The sequence below is a fragment of the Theropithecus gelada genome, chromosome 1 (genome assembly GCF_003255815.1).
Source record: "Theropithecus gelada isolate Dixy chromosome 1, Tgel_1.0, whole genome shotgun sequence".
NCBI lineage: Eukaryota > Metazoa > Chordata > Mammalia > Primates > Cercopithecidae > Theropithecus > Theropithecus gelada.
This window is the reverse complement of record NC_037668.1, coordinates 185,215,888-185,235,227: the sequence shown is the minus strand read 5'-3', so window position 1 is coordinate 185,235,227 and position 19,340 is coordinate 185,215,888. Positions and strand designations below refer to the sequence as shown.

Here is a 19,340-nt window from a genome sequence, read left to right as displayed (position 1 = left end):
GGACTTTTAAGGGCAGATAACCTTGGTATACCTAAGAGTCTATGTAACTGGGCTCATAATAACTGAATCATTAATAAAGGCCTAAATTTTGTTCAGTGAAGTCTGCAAAGAAATATTAGGTTGGTGCAAAAGTTGCCATTACTTTTAATGGAAAAAACTGCAATTACTTTTGCATCAACCTGTATGATTTAGAAATAGATGTTATTATTTGAATATCCATAATATTCCATTTCAGACTTTTAGTAATCATAATAATGCCCAAATAAGGAAGCTTTATGTCACTGTCATACTTACTGTTCTTGATTGCAGGGACTATGTATTGTTGCATTTTAAGTTCCCAACACATTGTCCAGGTTTATAGCAGATATTCAAGAGATAATTTACTGAACTAATTATTCCTCATAAACATTCTGCTTAAGACTATCAATTGTATATTATGAAATGATAACCTACATTGTAATGGCTTTTAGAGAGCATATAAATTTTACCTATTAACAGTGTGTTTTCATTTGTATTGTTAGAGTTCTTTCTACCAGTTACTAAAAATCAACTCTAATAGTTATTGTCAACCCTGAGTTTATGATGTAGTGTTGCTCTAATTTATGATCATATTTTGATCTGGTTCTATTTCCTTAAGTGAATACAGTCTACTTATGTAGAATACATGAAAATAATACAACTAAAAAACTCAGATCTATGTTACCAAGCTAGCTGTAGTGGAAGGAACAAAAGGTCTGCCTGGGTTTCAGTTTCAGCTCCACTGTTAGTTGTTTTGGTTTTAAGGACATTATTTAACTTCCCTGAAACAGTTCCCTCATCTGTTAAATGAGTTTAACACCTTAAATTTGCAGGGTTCTTTAGAGTTCATTCATTCATTCAACAAGTAAATTTTATGTGTCTAAAGGTTATGCTTGATGCCCACAAGTCTTAAGTAAGAGAATCCCTTTCCTTATGAAATGTATTATGCCAGGGAGATTAAGGCATATATTAAAGCAATATACTGCAAGATAGGAGGTGTTAAATATTCTAAGCAGTTCAAAGAGACAAGTGATTACTTTTAAATGAGAGCATCAGGGAAGACTTCATGGGAGAGATGACGTTTATGCTAGACAATGGTGGAATGAAAGCCATTTCAAGAGAAAGAGACAGATGAGCAAAGAGATTTAGTTGGCCTGGGGTGGGGATGGAGTGTAGAATGAGGGAGTGAGTTATGAAGGAGAGAAGTGATAAATGGGCCAGAGTGGGGAATATTAGATGAGAAGGGTGAAAATGTAGCTTGAGGCCAGCTCATAGGGATCAGATAAGAAGTGTAAGTAAAACATGTTTGTAGTTGCAAAGTGCTATGTCAGTATAAGGTATAGATGGTGGGGAATGTTCTTTCTGTAGAAAATGCCTTAGTCATTTGTAGGTGGAATTTTTTTTTGTTTAATTTTCAAGATGAGCATGGTGGTATTATCATTAAAAAAAGACATAAGAAAAAAATAAATTTTTCCATTCTTTTTATGTGAATTAATTGAAAGTTTTACAATTTGAGGTTTTTTTCTTTAGTATGTACAGACTATGTTTTTGTAAGACATTCTGATTTGTTTTTTATGTGTGCGGTGTATGCATTTAGTGTTATGCATTATGTTGTCTTACCTCAGAACCTTTCTTTGTTTGATCTTTGTGCATGTCATAGCGGGGAGGGTAAATATAGTTAAAGCCAGCTGTCTATCCTTTTTTATCTCCCAGTGGGTGCTTGAGAGATAACAGTGTTGAGAGTCAAAGAGAAACACAGTTGTAGTATGCATGTACAAGCACGATTCTTTTTTTCAAACACTCACATTAAAAAAAAGGTGCATAATTGCTGTGGTTTTTCAAGGGGATGTGACCTAGTGTTTAATAATTTCTCTGAGAATCACATATTTCAGATTTTAATTTCATGAAGATGAAAAGTTGACTATTTAGATTTTTTTTCAAACTTGTTTCTTTTGCAGGTTCCTACTAACATACATAACTTAATTTGGTACAATAACAGTATACCATATTTCACTTACTGGTTTGATCATTTACAGTGAGTATAAGGCGTGAAATAGGCACTGGTACACTAGTGGTAAGAGTACTCATTGTTGCTATCTCTTTGGAGGATAATTTGGCAGTGTGTGTAAAAATTTTAAGCCTAATTACATTGATTAAGCAGTTTTGTTTCTAGAAATTTATCCTACAAACATACTTGTACATGGTTGCAAAGACATGTATGCCAGGAGGATAGTCATTGCCGTTTTGTTTATAGTAGAAAAATCCTAGAAACCACTCAAATATTCATAAATTGATAGCTCTTTAAATTATATTACCTCTATACGGTGGAATACCATGGAGATAATGAAATGAACGAGGTAGTGGTGGGAGTGAAAATGGACACAGCAGTTTGGAGAAGTTTTTGGCAACAGGAATCGGTTTTGTGGAAGACAATTTTTTCACTGGGCCGGCGGGTAGCAGGGGGAATGGTTTCAAGATGAAACCTTCCACCTCCGATCATCAATCATTAGTAGAGAACCCTCCCATGTGCAGCTGACAATAGGGTTCGTGCTCCTATGGGAATCTAATGCCCATTATGTAACAGGAGGCGGAGCTCAGGCGGTAAAGCTCTCACCAGCCGCTCACCTCCTGCTGTGTGGCCTGGTTCCTGACAGAGCACGGACCAGTACTGGTCCATGGCCTGGAGATTGGAAACCCCTGTAGTAACCTATGACCCAGTTCTAATAGAAATGCTTACATATGTCCACCAAAAGACATGTATGAGAACACTTAAGTAATATTGTTTGTAATAGTATCCAGTCATGCACGATGTAACAATGTCTTGGTCAGCAGCAGACTGCAGATATGAAGGTAGTCCCATAAGATTATAATGGAGCTGAAAAATTCCTATTGCATAATGGGGTAGGAATCATAGCTGTCATAGCATAACACATTACTCACATGCTTGTGGCGATGTTGGTGTAAACAAACCTATTGCACTGCCAGCCACATAAAAGTTTAGCACTTAAAATTAATGTGCATAATACCTGATCATAATAAATATTAACGATTTATGTATATACTATACTATACTTTTTATTATTTTAGAGTGAACTCCTCCTACTTATTAATAAAAGAGTTAACTGTAAAACAGCCTCAGGCAGGTCCTTCAGGAGGTGTTCCAGAAGAAGGCATTAGTAGAATAGGAGATGACGCTCCCTGTGTGTTATTGCCCCTGAAGACCTTCCAGTGGGACAAAATGTGGAGTTGGAAGACAGTGATATTGGTGATTCTGATCCTGTGTAGGCCTAGGCTAATATGTGTGTTAATGCCTTAGTTTTTAACAAAGTTTAAAAAGTAAAAATAAAAATGTAAAAGTAGAAAAATGTTTATAAATAAGGATATAAAGAAAAAATATGTCTGTTTTGTTATACAGTGTGTCCATGTTTTAGGCTAGGTATTATTACAGAAAGTTAAAAGGCTTAAAAATTTTTTAAGTTTATAAAGTTAAAAAGTTACAGTGAGCTAAGGTTATTATTGAAGAAAGAAAAAAAAATTGTTTTAATTCAGTGTAGCCTAAGTGTGCAGTGTATATAAAGTCCACAGTAGTATAAATTAATGTCCTAGGTCTTCACATTTACTCGCCACTCACTCACTGACTCACCCAGAGCAACTTCCAGTCCTATAGCGCCATTCATTCTAAGTACCCTATACAGGTGTACCATTTTTATAATCTTTTATACTGTATTTTTACTGTGTCTTTTCTATGTTTAGATATGTTTAGAGACACAAATACTACCATTGTGTTACAATTGCCTACAGTATTCAGTACAGTAACATGGTGGACAGGTTTGTAGTCTAGGAGCAATAGGCTCACATAACTGTAAGTGATGAGAATAACAAACTAACTACATACAAGAACATGATGGCTGTAACAAATGTTGAACAAAACAAGCCAGACACAAAGAGTACATATTACATTATTCCATTTACATAGAGTTCAAAAAACAGGCAAGAATCAGGAGTTTACCCTTGGGGAATGGATAGCAATTAGAAAGAATATGAGCAGGAGCTTCTAGGATGCTTGTAATATGCTGTGTTCTGGGTGCTGATACACTTCATTTTTCATCATGCTGTATACTTAGGATTTATCCATTTTTCTATATGTATGTAACACTTAGATTCAAAAAGTTTATATTAGAAAATGAGTGAGATCTTTGTGCACTGATACTGGAAAATCTCCACTCCAGGATATAAGTGAAAAAAAAAAAGGTATGGAATAGCATATATAGCATGCTCCCAGTTGTAATTGGTGATTTGTTTTTTAAAAAATAGTATGTGTTTCTCTATGCATCAAGAAGTTCTTGAAAGATAATAGACAAATTGTTAACATGTTTTTCTTCAGAAGATCTGGAGTGAGACGAGGCTTCTCATAATCTTTATAATATTTGAGGTTATTTTCCTATACACATATATTACTTATTAAAATGTTTTTAATGTTCCTTTAAAGAAAAGTGATTTGGCAACTTAATACAGAGAGGACTGTAATTTTGTAAGTTTTAGAACAAATTTCTGTTTGATTTTTTTTTTTAAACAGGTACATTTTGGCTTATGTACACAACCTAGCGCCATTGTTAAGTGTGCAGGCTTTGGTGCCAGATTGTAGGGTTATTAAATCCTTGTGATCCTGAGCAAGGAACCTATTTTGAGTAAGCCTTAGTTTCTTTATGTATCTGCTGAGGAAAACCAATATATAGTGTTGCAGTGAGAACTAATGAAATTTTGCCTGAAAAACATTGAGCACATTGCTTACCCCAAAATAAATGCTTGAGGAATGTTAGCTGATTTTTAAGTTAAAAATTCATGAAGCCATGGGGAGTTTGTGATGGGACCTTATATATCTTTTATTCTTGGGACTCACAGATCAGAGAGATGGTATACTTATTCTTAAAAAGAAATGACACTAATTTGTTTTTTGATTCCCTGGAATTTTTTATGATGATCTTGTCTAGCAAGAGTTATTATGGTTTAATCCCCAGTAAATTTACAAAAGCTTACTTCAGGGAGATCATGCCAAATGAAAGAGGTTTCATTGTATTGCTTACATATGCCCTTAGGTTTTAGATTTATTTGCAATTGAAAGTTTTGGATCTTTGATGAATAACTTGACTATTAACAGTTAAAATTGCTTTTTGCTTTTTGAAACTTTCTCCTTCAGAGACAGGGTCTCTCTCTATTGCCCAGGCTGAAGTGCAGCGGCCCCATCCTAGCTCAGTGGAGCCTAGACTAGACCTCCTGGGCTCAGGCGATCCTCCTGCCTTAGACTCCTGAGTAGCTAGGAATAAAAGCATGCAGTAGCACCATGCCTGGCTAATTTTTTAACTTTTTTGTAGAGACAGGGTCTCACTATATTGCCTAGGCTGGTCTTGAACTCTTTGTGATCCTCCCACTTTGGCCTCCCAAAACACTGGGATTACAGGAGCCACCAGGCCTGGTCCCTGTTTTTTGAATCATTTTGAAAGTAAATGAGTTCATTAGCTTAAATATAGTATTTGCATTCAGAAGAATATATCTTTAGCATTTACTGTTTTACAAAGGTCCTTGAGGTTTTTGTTGTTGTTGCTGCTGTTTTGGTTTTTACTGGCTTTTCTAACAAATTGTGGAGTTCAAGGATATTTTATTCAGATTATATTTGCTGAAAGCCTTAGAGATTTTTCTAGTTCCTATGTTGTCAAGTAGAACTTAGGTAAACATGTGTTTAGATTTTTATAAATATGGATTACATTTTCTGTTCATGGCAATTTTTTTCCTATGTAGAACAGAATACTACTTTTGCTAAGGTCATGAATATTTGAACCCTAACCAGGCTATTTCGCTTTCTTTTGTGTATGGCCACAGATATTACCTAGACAGAATTAGAAGATTTTGATATATTAGAGCAAATCTATCATCACCACTACTAAAACGGTTCAAAATATATACCTAGGCCAGGCGCGGTGGCTCACGCCTGTAATCCTAGCACTTTGGGAGGCCGAGGCGGGTGGATTACCTGAGCTCAGGAGTTGGAGACCAGCCTAGGCAACATGGCAAAACCCTGTCTCTACTAAGAATACAAAACAGTTCCCTGGGTGTGGTGGTGTGTGCGTGTAATACCAGGTACTTGGGAAGCTGAGGCAGGAGAATCACTCGAACCCAGGAGGCCGAGGGTGCAGTGAGTCAAGATCATGCCATTGCACTCCAGCCTGGGCGACAGTGCAAGACTCTGTCTCAAAAAAAAAAAAAAAAATTACATATATGTATGCGCCTAACATAGGAATTAGTAATGACATCGTAAGATGTATTTATTACTTTTTTCCTTTTCTATTTTTTTTGAGGTGAAGTTCACATAACATAAAATTAACCATTTTAAAGTTAACAATTCAGTGGCATTCAAGTACATTCACAGTGTTGTACAACCACATCTATCTAGTTCCCAGACATTTTCATCAGCCCAAAAGGAAACCTCACTCTCCATTCCCTGTCCTCAGCTGCTGGCAACCACTAATCTGCCTTCTGTCTCTATGTTCCTATTCTGGGTATGTCCATAAATGGCGTCATACAATATGTGGTATTTTGTGTTTGGCTTCTTTTACTTGGCATAATGTTTTCAAGGTTCATCCTTGTTGTAGTATGTATCAGTACTTCATTCTTTTTTTGGCTGAGTAATATTCCATTTTTTGTATGTATCACAATTTGTTTATCCATTCATTCGTTGATGGACATTTGGGTTATTTCTATCTTTTGGCTGTTGTGAATGGTACTGTTAGGAACATGCATAAACATGGATTTGTTTAGTACCTGTTTAATTTTCTGAGGCGCTACCAAACTGTTTTTCACAGAGTCTTTACCATTTTCCATTCCTACTAGCAGTTTATGAGGATTCTGTTTTCTGCACATCCTTTCCAACACTTGTTTTCTGTATTTTTATTTTCTTCATTATATCCATCCAAATGGGTATGAAGTGGTATCTCGTTGTGGTTCTAATTTGCATTTCTCTAATGACTAATTGTATTAAGCATCTTTTCATGTGCTCATTGGCCATTTATATATATTTTTGGACAAATGTCTATCCAAGTCCTTTGCCCTATTTTAATTGAGTTGTTCATCTTTTTCATTGTTACGTTATAAGAGTTCTTCATGTATTCTAGATACTAGACCTTTATTAGATAAATGATTTGCAAATATTTCTCCTTTTTTTTTTTTTACTTTCTTGATAATGTCTGCTGATGTTTTAATTTTTGATGAAGTCTCATTTATCTATCTTTCCTTTTGTTGTGTGTACTTTTGTTGTGATACCTAAGAATCCATGGCTAAATTCAAGGTCATGAAGATTTATCCTTATGTTTTCTTCAGAATTTTATGGTTTAAATTCCTATATTGAAGTCATCGATGAGTTTTGAATTGATTTTTGTATATAACGTGAGACAAGGGACCAACTTCATTTTTTTGCATATCCAGTTGTCCCAGGACTGTTGTTGAAAAGAATATTCTTTTCCACTGAATGATGTTGGCACTCATGTTAAAAATCAATCAGCCATCGATGTATAGGTTTATCCCTGGATTCTCAGTGCTATTCCATTCATCTATATGTCTGTTTTCGTACCAGTGCCACAATGTTTTGATTACTATAGCTTTGTATTAAGTTTTAAAACCACAAAGTATGAGTCCCTAACTTTGTTCTTTTTTCATTATTGTTTTGGCTATTTGGGACCTCTTGGAATTCCATATGAATTTAAGGATTGACTTTTCCAGTTCTGAAAAAAAAGCCATTGGAATTTTGGTAGGGATTGCATTAAATCTGTAGATTGCTTTGGGTAGTATTGCCATCTTAACAATATTAAATCTTTCCATGAACACAGGATTCTTTTCTACTTTAATTTCTTTAATTCTTTTCTACAAACTCAAAAGCAATGTTTTGAGTTTGTAGTATACAAGTCTTTCACTTACTTGGTTAGTTATTTCTAGATGTTTTGTTCTTTTGAATGTTGTTGTAGTTGCTATTGTAGTTAGAATTATTTTCTTTTTTTTTTTTTTAAGATGGAGTCTCGCTTTGTCGCCCAGGCTGAAGTGCAGTGGCTGGATCTCAGCTCACTGCAAGCTCCGCCTCCCGGGTTTACGCCATTCTCCTACCTCAGCCTCCTGAGTAGCTGGGACTACAGGCGCCTGCCACCTCGCCCGGCTAGTTTTTTGTATTTTTTTTTAGCAGAGACGGGGTTTCACCGTGTTCACCAGGATGGTCTCGATCTCCTGACCTCGTGATCCACCCGTCTCAGCCTCCCAAAGTGCTGGGATTACAGGCTTGAGCCACCGCAGCCGGCCAGAATTATTTTCTTGATTTCATTTTCAGATTGCTCATTGCTGATGTATGTGAACACAACTGAATTTTGTGTGTTGATCTACAACTGTGATGAATTTACTAACTCTAGTAGTTTTATTGTGGATTCTTTGGGATTTGTGTTATTTTTGTTTCCTGACTGTTGTAATGTATCTGTGGTCTTTGCTTAGGATTCAGGATGTAAAACTATGTATTGTTTTCCATTTATAAGTTCCTGACTAATCTTGCCTTTGTACTTGTTCCCTTGTAGTCTGTTCACATAACAGCTAGAGTAGCCCTTTAAAATAATTCATGAGGTCATGGCATGTATATACAAAACCTTCTACAGGCTTGTACATAAAAGCTTAAGTCTTGACAAAGTACTGCAGAGCTCTGTCTGATCTGCCGCTGGCCAATTCTTTACCACTATACCTTTGTTTATTCCAATCATAGCAACCTGACTTTCTTCCTAGAGCAATCTGTCTTAAGGCCCTTTGTACTTTCCTTCTCTACATGGAGCCATCTTCCCCCAAACATTCCAATGCTTTGTTCTGTATTTCCTTAAGGTCATCTCCTTAAATGTCATCTCCTGAGAGTCTTCCCTGACCAGCCCTACCTAAAATAACACCTAACATCATTATTTATCTCCTTACTCTATTTTTCCTTCAAATCCCTTATCTGACTTTATGCAGAAGAGAAGTTTCCTGAAGATATGTATTTTGTCTGTTGTTCATCACTGAATCGCTACCTCTTAGAATGGTGTCGGGTATAATAGGCACCTAATCAATACTTGTCAAATGAAGGAATAAAGTTTCCTCAAGTAAAAGGAAAAAGAAACTAATATATACTGAATACTCATAATGAGCGCCAAACATTATTCTAGGCCTTTGATATATGTTGTTCACATTTAATCTTCTTAATAAAGTTATGAGAATAGATATTATGCCCATTGATCAACAAAGAAACAGAGACTTAAAAAAATAAATAATTTGGCATAGCTAGGATTTGAAATCTGGTCTGTAGTACTTGATTCCAAAGCAAAGGCTTTCTCTACCCTGTTATTTTAAAATTATTAAATCTTCTATATACTGCAGAGAATGCAAAGATAAGCAATAAATGGTTATTTAATTAAGTATATAAATTAGTATACAGGCCGGGCACGGTGGCTCACACCTGTAATCCCAGCACTTTGGGAGGCCGAAGAGGGCCGATCACCTGAGGTCAGGAGTTCAAGACCACCCTGGCCGACATGATGAAACCCCATCTCTACTAAAAATACAAAAAATTAGCCGGGTGTGGTGTCATGCACCTGTAATTCCAGCCACTCGGGAGGCTGAGGCAGGAGAATCATTTGAATGCGGGAGGCGGAGGTTGCAGTGAGCCAAGATCACACCACTGCACTCCAGTCTGAGCGATAGAGCAAGACTCCATCTCAAAACAAAACAAAACAAAACTTGTATATAATTAAATTCCAAATGAGCAGTACTGTCAATAAATTTTATAGTTATTTGGAAAATCATTAGGCCAAATGGAAATGTTTCTCATACAGTGGGCTCAAAACCAAATACGTTGATTCAGTGAATTTATGAACAGGTAAGGATCTGGCTCTTAAATAGTAAGTAGAATTTGAATTAGTGGAGAGAAAGAACAAGGCCGTTTTAAGTACAGGGAACAACATAAGGAAATGTGAAAAGCAAACTTATTAAAAGGATAGTAAAATTCATCAAGAGTCAAGAATTAATATTTTAGGGGTGCTGCGAGATAAGTTTGGGAAAAGTGAGTTGGTGATTATGAAGAATTTGAATCGTGAGGCTAAGGGATCTAAAGTATTTGAACATTATAATTACTGGTGAGCCATAGAATAATGATGACATTGAACATTTGTGTGGACATATGGGCAACAGAATGTAGTGCTTAGGAGTATGAGCTTTGGGCCGGGTGCAGTGGCTCACATCTGTAATCCCAGCACTTTGGGAGGATGAGGAGGGCAGATCACGAGGTCAGGAGATCAAGACCACGGTGAAACCCCGTCTCTACTAAAAATACAAAAAATTAGCCGGGTGCAGCTGCAGGCACCTGTAGTCCCAGCTAGTTGGGAGGCTGAGGCAGGAGAATGGCGTGAACCCGGGACGTGGAGCTTGCAGTGAGCTGAGATTGCACCACTGCACTCCAGCCTGGGCGGCAGAGCGAGACTCCATCTCAAAAAAAAAAAAAATGTGTGAGCTTTGGAGCAAAACTGGATTCAAATCCTGGCTTAGCTCAGTAACTAAGCAAATGACTTAACCTCTCTGCGCTGTAGTTTCCTAATCAAATAGAGATCATGGTTTTTAACTCAAAGAGCCATTGTGATGGTTAAATGAATTACCAATTATTCTATGTAAAAATACTGAGAACAGTGCTTAGCACATAGTAAGCATTCCATAAATATTAACTATTGTCATTTATATGACATTTAAATTTTCACACTACTTTCATGTGTACTGTTCCTTTTCATTTTCATGGCTACTCTGTGAGGTAGGTATTACTATATCCAGTTTAATAATGGAGTAAATGAAGCCAAAGAGGTTTTGTCATGCCAGATCCTCAGCTGACAGAACCGATCACATGATTTTAAGCCATTTCACCATGATTCTCTATAATCTAAAAAACTAATGGAACATGCTGAAAGTCAAATTTTAGGGAAATTACTCTAGTGACAGTCTGCGGAGTCAAATAAAGACGAGAAAGAACCCACAGGCAACTTTATAAGGCTCTTAAAATAATCTAGGTTTGGCCAGGTACAGTGGTTCATGCCTGTAATCCCAACACTTTGGGAGGCCGAGGTGGGTGAATCACAAGATCAGGAGATCGAGACCATCCTGGCCAACGTGGTGAAATCCTGTCTCTACTAAAAATACAAAAATTACCTGGGCATGGTGGCACGTGCCTGTAATCCCTGCTACTAGGGAGACTGAGGCAGGAGACTCGCCTGAACCAGGGAGTCGAGGTTGCAGTGAGCCGAGATCGCGCCACTGCACTCCAGCCTGGTGACAGAGTAAGACTCTGTCTCAAAAAATAAATAGATAGATAGATAGATAGATAGATAGATAGATAGATAGATAGATAGGTTTAGGTTTCATTTATGAATAATTTCTATGCCAGGACTATATCATTGAGAATGAAGACAAAGGATTTTTAATTCATGGGATGTTATGAATTTTATAACTAACCAATATATTAATATTCTTTCAGCTGTATTTAAACTTGAAACAGATAGAAGTATATGGCCCTTGATAAGAATATATCGGGGTGGCTTTCTTCTGATTGAGTTCCTTTTTCTACTGGGCATCAACACGTATGGTTGGAGACAGGCTGGAGTAAACCATGTACTCATCTTTGAACTCAATCCAAGAAGCAATTTGTCTCATCAACATCTCTTTGAGGTAATCAAAGCAAGACATAACACCTCATGAATATAGTTTGCATTCGCTATATAGCTATCTGGTTTAGTGGGTACTTAAATCCATCTGCTACTTGAAGAGAATTGTTGACTTAATAACAAATCATGTTTCTTTTGTTTTATTAAAGATATTTTAAGTAATGATAAAAGTAAAAATAACGATTTTCTGTATCTTTCTGTCTTCCCCATCCTTTACTAGATTGCTGGATTCCTTGGGATATTGTGGTGCCTGAGCCTTCTGGCATGCTTCTTTGCTCCAATTAGTGTCATCCCCACATATGTGTATCCACTTGCCCTTTATGGATTTATGGTTTTCTTCCTTATCAACCCCACCAAAACTTTCTACTATAAATCCCGGTTTTGGCTGCTTAAACTGCTGGTAAGTCCAGAAACTTGTGTACCACTTTTAGAGGGGTATATTGGTTATTGACTTCCTCTAAGATAAAAACCGAGGCTGCTAGGTTGTACAACTGCAAAGGCCATGGTTCACATTATAGTTTATGTGAATGGTGACCCAGCTCCAGGGCAAAGAATATAGTGTAACTAATAGCCCTGAAGTTGTGCAACTTGGAGGCCCTGGAAAAAAGCACTCATGTATATTTTCCTCCTAAGATCGAGTATCAAGTGGCCAAATATTGAGATGATTTTGTAAATTACAAAACATTTTTTACTCATTTAACTAGCTGAGATAAGATGTAGAACTCTGTAAGTTTCCTTCCCCCAAAAAAATTTGGTAAAAGAATTATTTTCCTATTAAGTTGACATGATTATCAACCGAACATTTTATTTTAGGAAAGATTTGTTCTCTAAAAGCAGTAGGAATATCTTACCAGATTACCAAGTTTAATTTGAAAAATTGACTTTGGGCCGGGCGTGGTGGCTCATGCCTGTAATCCCAGCACTTTGGGAAGCCAAGGCTGGTGGATCATCTGAGGTCAGGAGTTTGAGACCAGCCTGACCAACATGGTGAAACCCTGTCTCTACTGAAAATATCAAATTAGCTGGGGGTGGTGCACATGCCTGTAATCCTAGCTACTTGGGAGGCTGAGGCAGGGGAATCGCTAGAACCCCAGAGGTGGAAGTTGCAGTGAGCCACGATTGTGCCATTGTACTCCAACCTGGGCAACAAGAGCAAAACTCCATCTCAAAGATAAGAAAAAGAAAAATTGACTTTGATTCTTGTTTATAATAAGTTCTTTTTTTTCTTCCACTTTACCTGTTTCTTAATGATCTCAAAATCATTTAGCTTCAGCAGTGATATAAAATTTCCTGCAAAACTGTAAAACTTTCCCCTGTAAAGATAACTCTGGAAGGGGATTTCTGTTTACTTGTAAATTGAGCCAGCTCTTTTTGAAAATCATTTGAGGCCAGGCGCGGTCGCTCACGCCTGTAATCCCAATACTCAGGAGGCTGAGGTGGGTGGATCCATTGAGTCCAGGAGTTTCAGACCAGCCTGGGCAACATGGTGTAAACCTTGTCTACAAAAATTTAAAAATTAGCTGGGTGTGATGGTGCACACCTGTAGTCCCAGCTACTCGCGGCACTCAGGTGAGAGGATTGCTTGAGCCAGGAACATCAAGGCTGCAGTGAACCACGTTAGTGCGCTCCCAGCCCGGGCAACAGACTGAGACCCTGTCTCTAAAGAAGAAAAAAGGAAAGATACGAAGAAAGTACATCAATTGAGAAAACTTTCATATAATTATTTCTTAGATTATGAATTACAGCTAACAATAAAGATTAGTGATTAAATTGACCAATCACTATAAAAACTTTAAGAATTACTGTATTTTCTCCCCTCTTTCTTACTTTATAAGTATACCTCCTTGAAAACTGTAGTTCCTATTGTTTTTCTTTTGTATGCCTCTTAGGTTAGCAGAGGTTTTTTTTTTGTTCTTAGCCAAACATAACAATTTTTCTTTTTAATCTGAAGACATAAAATATGGCCCTTTATTAAGAAAAACTGTAGAACCAGGTGCAGTGGCTCACGCCTGTAATCCCAGCACTTTGGGAGGCCAAGGTGGGTGGATCACCTGAAGTCAGGAGTTTAAGACCAACCTGGCTAACATGGCGAAATCCCATCTCTACTAAAAATACAAAAATTAGCCGGGTGAGGTGGCAGGTGCCTGTAATCCCAGCTACTTGGGAGGCTGAGGCAGGAGAATCGCTTGAACCCAGGAAACGGAAGTTGCAATGAGCCAGGATGGTGCTGCTGCACTGCAGCCTAGGTGACAGAGTGAGACTCCTTCTCAAAAAAGAAGAAGAAGAAAAAAAAAGATAGGGTCTCCTTTGTTGCCCAGGCTTGTCTCAGACCTCGTGGCTTCAAGTGTTCCCCCCGCCTTGGCCTCCCAAAGTGCTGGGATTACAGGCATGAGCCACTGTGCCTGGCCATAAATTATTTTTAAATGAGACTTTGGAAGATTCGGAAAACTCAAGTTTTACTATGATTGCATAATTACAGTAACAGGATAATATAGTTATCTACATTGTGTGCTAAGTGAGCATTTCCCCAGTATATCCTTCTTTGTTTAAATAGCAAGCTGTGATTCATGCATGACCAGTTACTCTTGTTAGCAGAATGATTGCCCATTGAGTAGACATTTATCTGTGCATCTGCTATGTTTTTGTTAATAAATGAGGACTTGTTGATGGAATAGGTTGACAATGGTATAAGCAGTAATAGAATAATAAAATGTACTATCAAGTACAGTGAAATATAAAAGGAAGCATTGTGGTTTGTTGTTTTTGTAGTAACTTATAAATAGAACAATGTTACCATTTATAGATAATTTTAGTATTAATTGACTTGCTGACTTAATTTAAATCTCACTGGGAAAACTTACCCTTAGGCTGATTCTTAGTGAATTAACAAAAATGTGTCCACTCTAGTTATGTTTTTCTGATACCACTTCATCCTAAAGTAAAAGTACATTTTTTTCTTTCTTTTTTTCTTTTCTTTTGTTTTTTTTCTTTTTTTTTTTTTTTTTTTTTTGGAGACAGGATCTGGCTCTATTGCCTAGACTGGAGTGCAGTGGCGTGTTCTCGGCTCATTGCAACCTCCACCTCCCAGATTCAAATGACCCTCTCACTTCAACCTCTCCAGTAGTTAGGACCACAGGTGTATGCCAATGTGCCTGGCCAATTTTTTGTATTTTTAGTAGAGACGGGGTTTTGCCATGGTGCCCAGGCTGGTCTCGAATTCCTGGGCTCAAGTCGCTTGCCTGCCTTGCCTCCCAAAGTGCTGGGATTGTAAGTGTGAGCCACCACGCTCAGGCTTTTCTTTAATTTTCAGTGAGAAAAGCACATGTCGTTTAGCCATAGTGGTAGGCGCTGGGTGCCATTTATATCCATATTTATATTGGAATCTATGGAATTGATATATGCTATGCTCCCAAAAACAAAGCTAAAAAAATTTTAAGAAATTGATTTTGATGTGTGTATTGTATGTCAAATTAGTACAGATTATTTACATCCATTAGGTTATACTTTCTTTCCTTAAATCTGTATTTACCTCAGTCAGAAATCTAATTGGGTAGCATAAACAGTGCCTCAGATTTTCTAAACAAAAATATCAAAGTATAACTCACTATATTAAAAGTAAGCTCATTAAAAATTTTAAATTATAGTCCTTTATTATATAATTTAGACATCAATTTTTACCAACAGTTTCATTAGTTGTATAGTAAAAATTTTACACATTTCTATTATAAGAATAGAGAGGTGTTCTCATTTAGTAACTACTTTATGTATTTTAATTTTTAAAATAACCCACAAGTTGGAACTGCTATTAATCCCCATTTTATAAATGAAGAAACCTACATTCAGATAAGTTAATTAACTTGCCTAAGGTCACATAGCCGGTAAGTGATGAAGATGAGTTATGAATCCAGGCAGTCGGGCTTTATAATCTGTACTCTTAAACACTAACATTTAACACTTAGCCCTATTAGTCATTTATGTAAGATGTTTAACTTTGATCCAGTAGATCAAACTAGTAGAATATAAAAATCAAATTTGAGGCCGGGCACGGTAGCTCATGCCTGTAATCCTAGCACTTTGGGAGGTGGAGGTGGGAGGATCGCTTAAGCCCAGGAGTTTGAGACCAGCCTGGGCAACATGGCAAAACCCTTTCTCTACAAAAAATGAAAAATCAGTGGTGCATGGTAGCACGCACCTGTAGCCCTGGTTACTTGGGAGGCTGAGGGAGGAGGATTGCTTGAGTCCAGCAGGTTGAGGTTGCAATGAGCTGAAATTGCACCACTGTACTCCATGAAAAGTAGAAATTAAAACTTCATCTTCTTAGCTATTTATCAGTATTAACTTAAAAGATGATGTTAACATGTTCTTTGTAATAACTTAATAGTGGCTTTTTTGTGTATGTGGTAAAATATCAGCTATCCAGAATTGCCTCTGGCTTCCATAATACTGTTACTCTAGGAATTGTCACTTTAATCAGAATTACAGGGTAGAAGTGGAAAAGTTAGAAGGTCTTATCCAGATTAAGAAGAGAAGGAGGGGCGAGTTACAGAATTCTCTCTCAGAAGGCGAAATCAGATAAATCTAGAATGAATTTGACTGTGTGTAAATGTCAGTGAGTAAATATGATCTGTTTATGTTCTTCCTCTCACCCTGCCTCTGACAGAGTGACTACTTATTTTCTCTGTATTTCCAGGGTATTTTGTGTGTATCTCTGTAATATAGTGCTATAATTATACCTTTATGTATTTATTTACCCAACTAGACTGTGGATCATTAAGACCTTTAAGCCTCAGTGCCTGATATATAATAAATACTTGATAAGTCTTTGTTAAATACATGAATGGCTGTAATTGTGTTCTTTCCTTCATTGGTTATATTATACTAACATTTACTACTCCCTTCTTTCTTCCTTTTTTTCGTTTTCTCTTTTTGTAAATTTTCCCTTCTTCCCAGTTATTAGTATTATTTTTTTTAATTTTCACATCACTCCTATCCTTTTCCAGTCCCATCCCACCATCCCTTTGTTCCTTATTTAATGCATTATCTTTCTCTTCTGCTCTTATGGAGATTTTCTGAATTAGCCACGTTTTGAGGATAGGGTTGGCAGAGTGTGAGAGTAATGATAGTCTGTCTCATGTCAGTTATAAAGAAATTGTCCTAGGCTACCAGTTTCATAATAGTTCATGATTAGAGATGGATTTAGACTTCTGATCCTTTGGTGTTATATCCTAAATTCTATATTTCCGTCACTTGGAATCCTTTAAGTCCATTCTGCACCCTGGAATTTCTTAAAATATTACAAAAACTGATGCCAGAATTTCTTCGTGCATAGATGACTACCATCCTACACTCCCCCACTTCCCCACAAAAAGTTTGCTTTATCGGGAGCTTATGGCTGCAAATGTATAGATTGTCTCTCTGGTTTGTTGAACTCGTAGAAAGAGTATGATAATGATTAAGAGACTGAGCCATGGAATGAAAATATATCAGCACTAGAAAATAATGTCTCAAAGCCTGTATGATGTCCCACAGACACCTGGTCTAGCTTCCAAAGCTCCACGAAAGTACCTGTCATAGGCGGTTGACACCCAGGATTGAGTCATAATATGACCATCTCCCTGAAATAATAAAGATACCTATTTAGAGAAAGAGTGGAAAGATCCAGATAAGTCTGAGAAGATAGTTATAGACTCTCAAGTTGAATATGTCTATGAAATGAATATAACTAGATCTCCAGAGAGTTAGAGATTAGATTCATTTTCTCAAAACTTCTACTTACTCAGAATTTCTTTTTTCAGGAGTCACATTTCCTCCTGTATAAGATAAAAAGGGGTCCTTTAGGATGAGGATTAAGGCTTGCTTCATCCCATCTTCACTTCACACATCGCTTATCAAGACAGTCTGCACAATTTGAGCCTATTTCTGGTAATTGCATTGGTACCTACTTCCCTTCTCTGCAATGCCAAGATTTCCCTTTGTAGTGATAAACAGGCTTCCACAGAATAGGTTAGGAAGAGTCTGTGTCGGTCTTCTGTAAAATGGGGATATGAATAGTTCCTAGCTCATGGAATTGTTGTGAAGATTGAGTTAATGCCTGCATAAGCCTTGAAGAGAATATACTGCATGAGTTACTGCCCAGTACATTTAATACATTTATCATGTGTTCAGAACAGTGGGAAGAGGGCTGATTTCTGTGGTGTAATTTCAAGATGAACACAGTCATTACCATGTCATTAGTGAAAAGAAAGTGACTTTGGTTAGAGAATGAAGCATGCCTCAGATGGAGTACCATCCTTTCCTACTTAATCCTTTGTAAGCAAAAAAGAGCTTTGTATTCAGTTAGGTAAGATGGAGAACAGTCTAGAAATTATAGCACTTGCCTCTCCAGCAAAACTTCCTAACTTTAGAGCCTCTCAGTGCTTCTATCTTTTGCTGCTCTCTGCTTTCAAATTCAACTCTCCACCTTTTTGCTTTCTATTTTCTTTCTTTCTTTTTTTTTTTTTTTTAGATAACATGGGTGAATTTCTTTTTTTTTTTTTTTTTTAATACTTTGAGTTCTGGGGTACATGTGCAGAACGTGCAGGTTTGTTACATAGGAGTACATGTGCCATGGTGGTTGGCTGCACCCTTCATCTACATTAGGTATTTCTCCTAATGTTATCCCTCCCCACTTCCCTGGCCCCCCACCCAACGACAAGTGTGTAATGTTCCCCTCCCTGTGTCCGATGTTCCTCTCCCTGTGTCCATGCGTCCTCATTGCTCAGCTCCCACTTACAAATGAGAACATTCGGTGTTTGGTTTTCTGTGCATGTGTTAGTTTGCTGAGAATGATGCTTTCTAGCTTCATCCATGTACCTGCAAAGGACATGAACGCATCCTTTTTTGTGGCTGCATGGTATTCCATGGTGTATATGTGCCATATTTCCTTTATCCAGTCTATCATTGATGGGCATTTGGGTTGGTTCCAAATCTTTGCTATTGTGAACAGTGCCACAGTAAACATACATGTGCATGTGTCTTTATAGTAGCATGATTTATAATCCTTTGGGTATATACCCAGTAATGGAATTGCTGGGTCAAATGGTATTTCTAGTTCTAGATCCTTGAGGAATTGCCACACTGTCTTCCACAATGGTTGAACTAATTTACATTCCCACCAACAGTGCAAAAGCATTCCTGTTTCTCCACATCCTCTCCAGCATCTGTTGTTTCCTGACTTTTTAATGATTGCCATTCTAACTGGCATGAGATGGTATCTCATTGTGGTTTTGATTTGCATTTCAGTAATGACCAGTGATGATGAGCATTCTTTCAAATGTTTGTTGGCTGCATAAATGTCTTCATTTGAGAAGTGTCTGGTCATATCCTTTGCCCACTTTTTGATGGGGTTGTTTTTTTTCTTGTAAATTTGTTTGGGTTCTTTGTAGATTCTGGATATTAGCCCTTCATCAGATGGATAGATGGCAAAAATTTTCTCCCATTCTGTAGGTTGCCTGTTCACTCTGATGATAGCTTCTTTTGCTGTGCAGAAGCTCTTTGGTTTAATTAGATCCCATTTGTCAATTTTGATTTTTG

The 19,340-nt window shown here is 37.2% G+C and overlaps 1 protein-coding gene across 2 annotated transcripts in view; it reads left to right on the top strand.

Moving 5' to 3' along the window:
- XPR1 (xenotropic and polytropic retrovirus receptor 1) overlaps positions 1-19,340 on the top strand; it is a 259,722-nt gene that overhangs the window by 192,964 nt on the left and 47,418 nt on the right. For both annotated transcript variants that reach the window (XM_025377428.1, XM_025377418.1), the window contains exons 8-9: positions 11,582-11,772; positions 11,989-12,168. In XM_025377428.1, the coding sequence (XP_025233213.1) occupies positions 11,582-11,772; positions 11,989-12,168 (371 nt within the window). The remainder of the gene's footprint in view (positions 1-11,581; positions 11,773-11,988; positions 12,169-19,340) is intronic.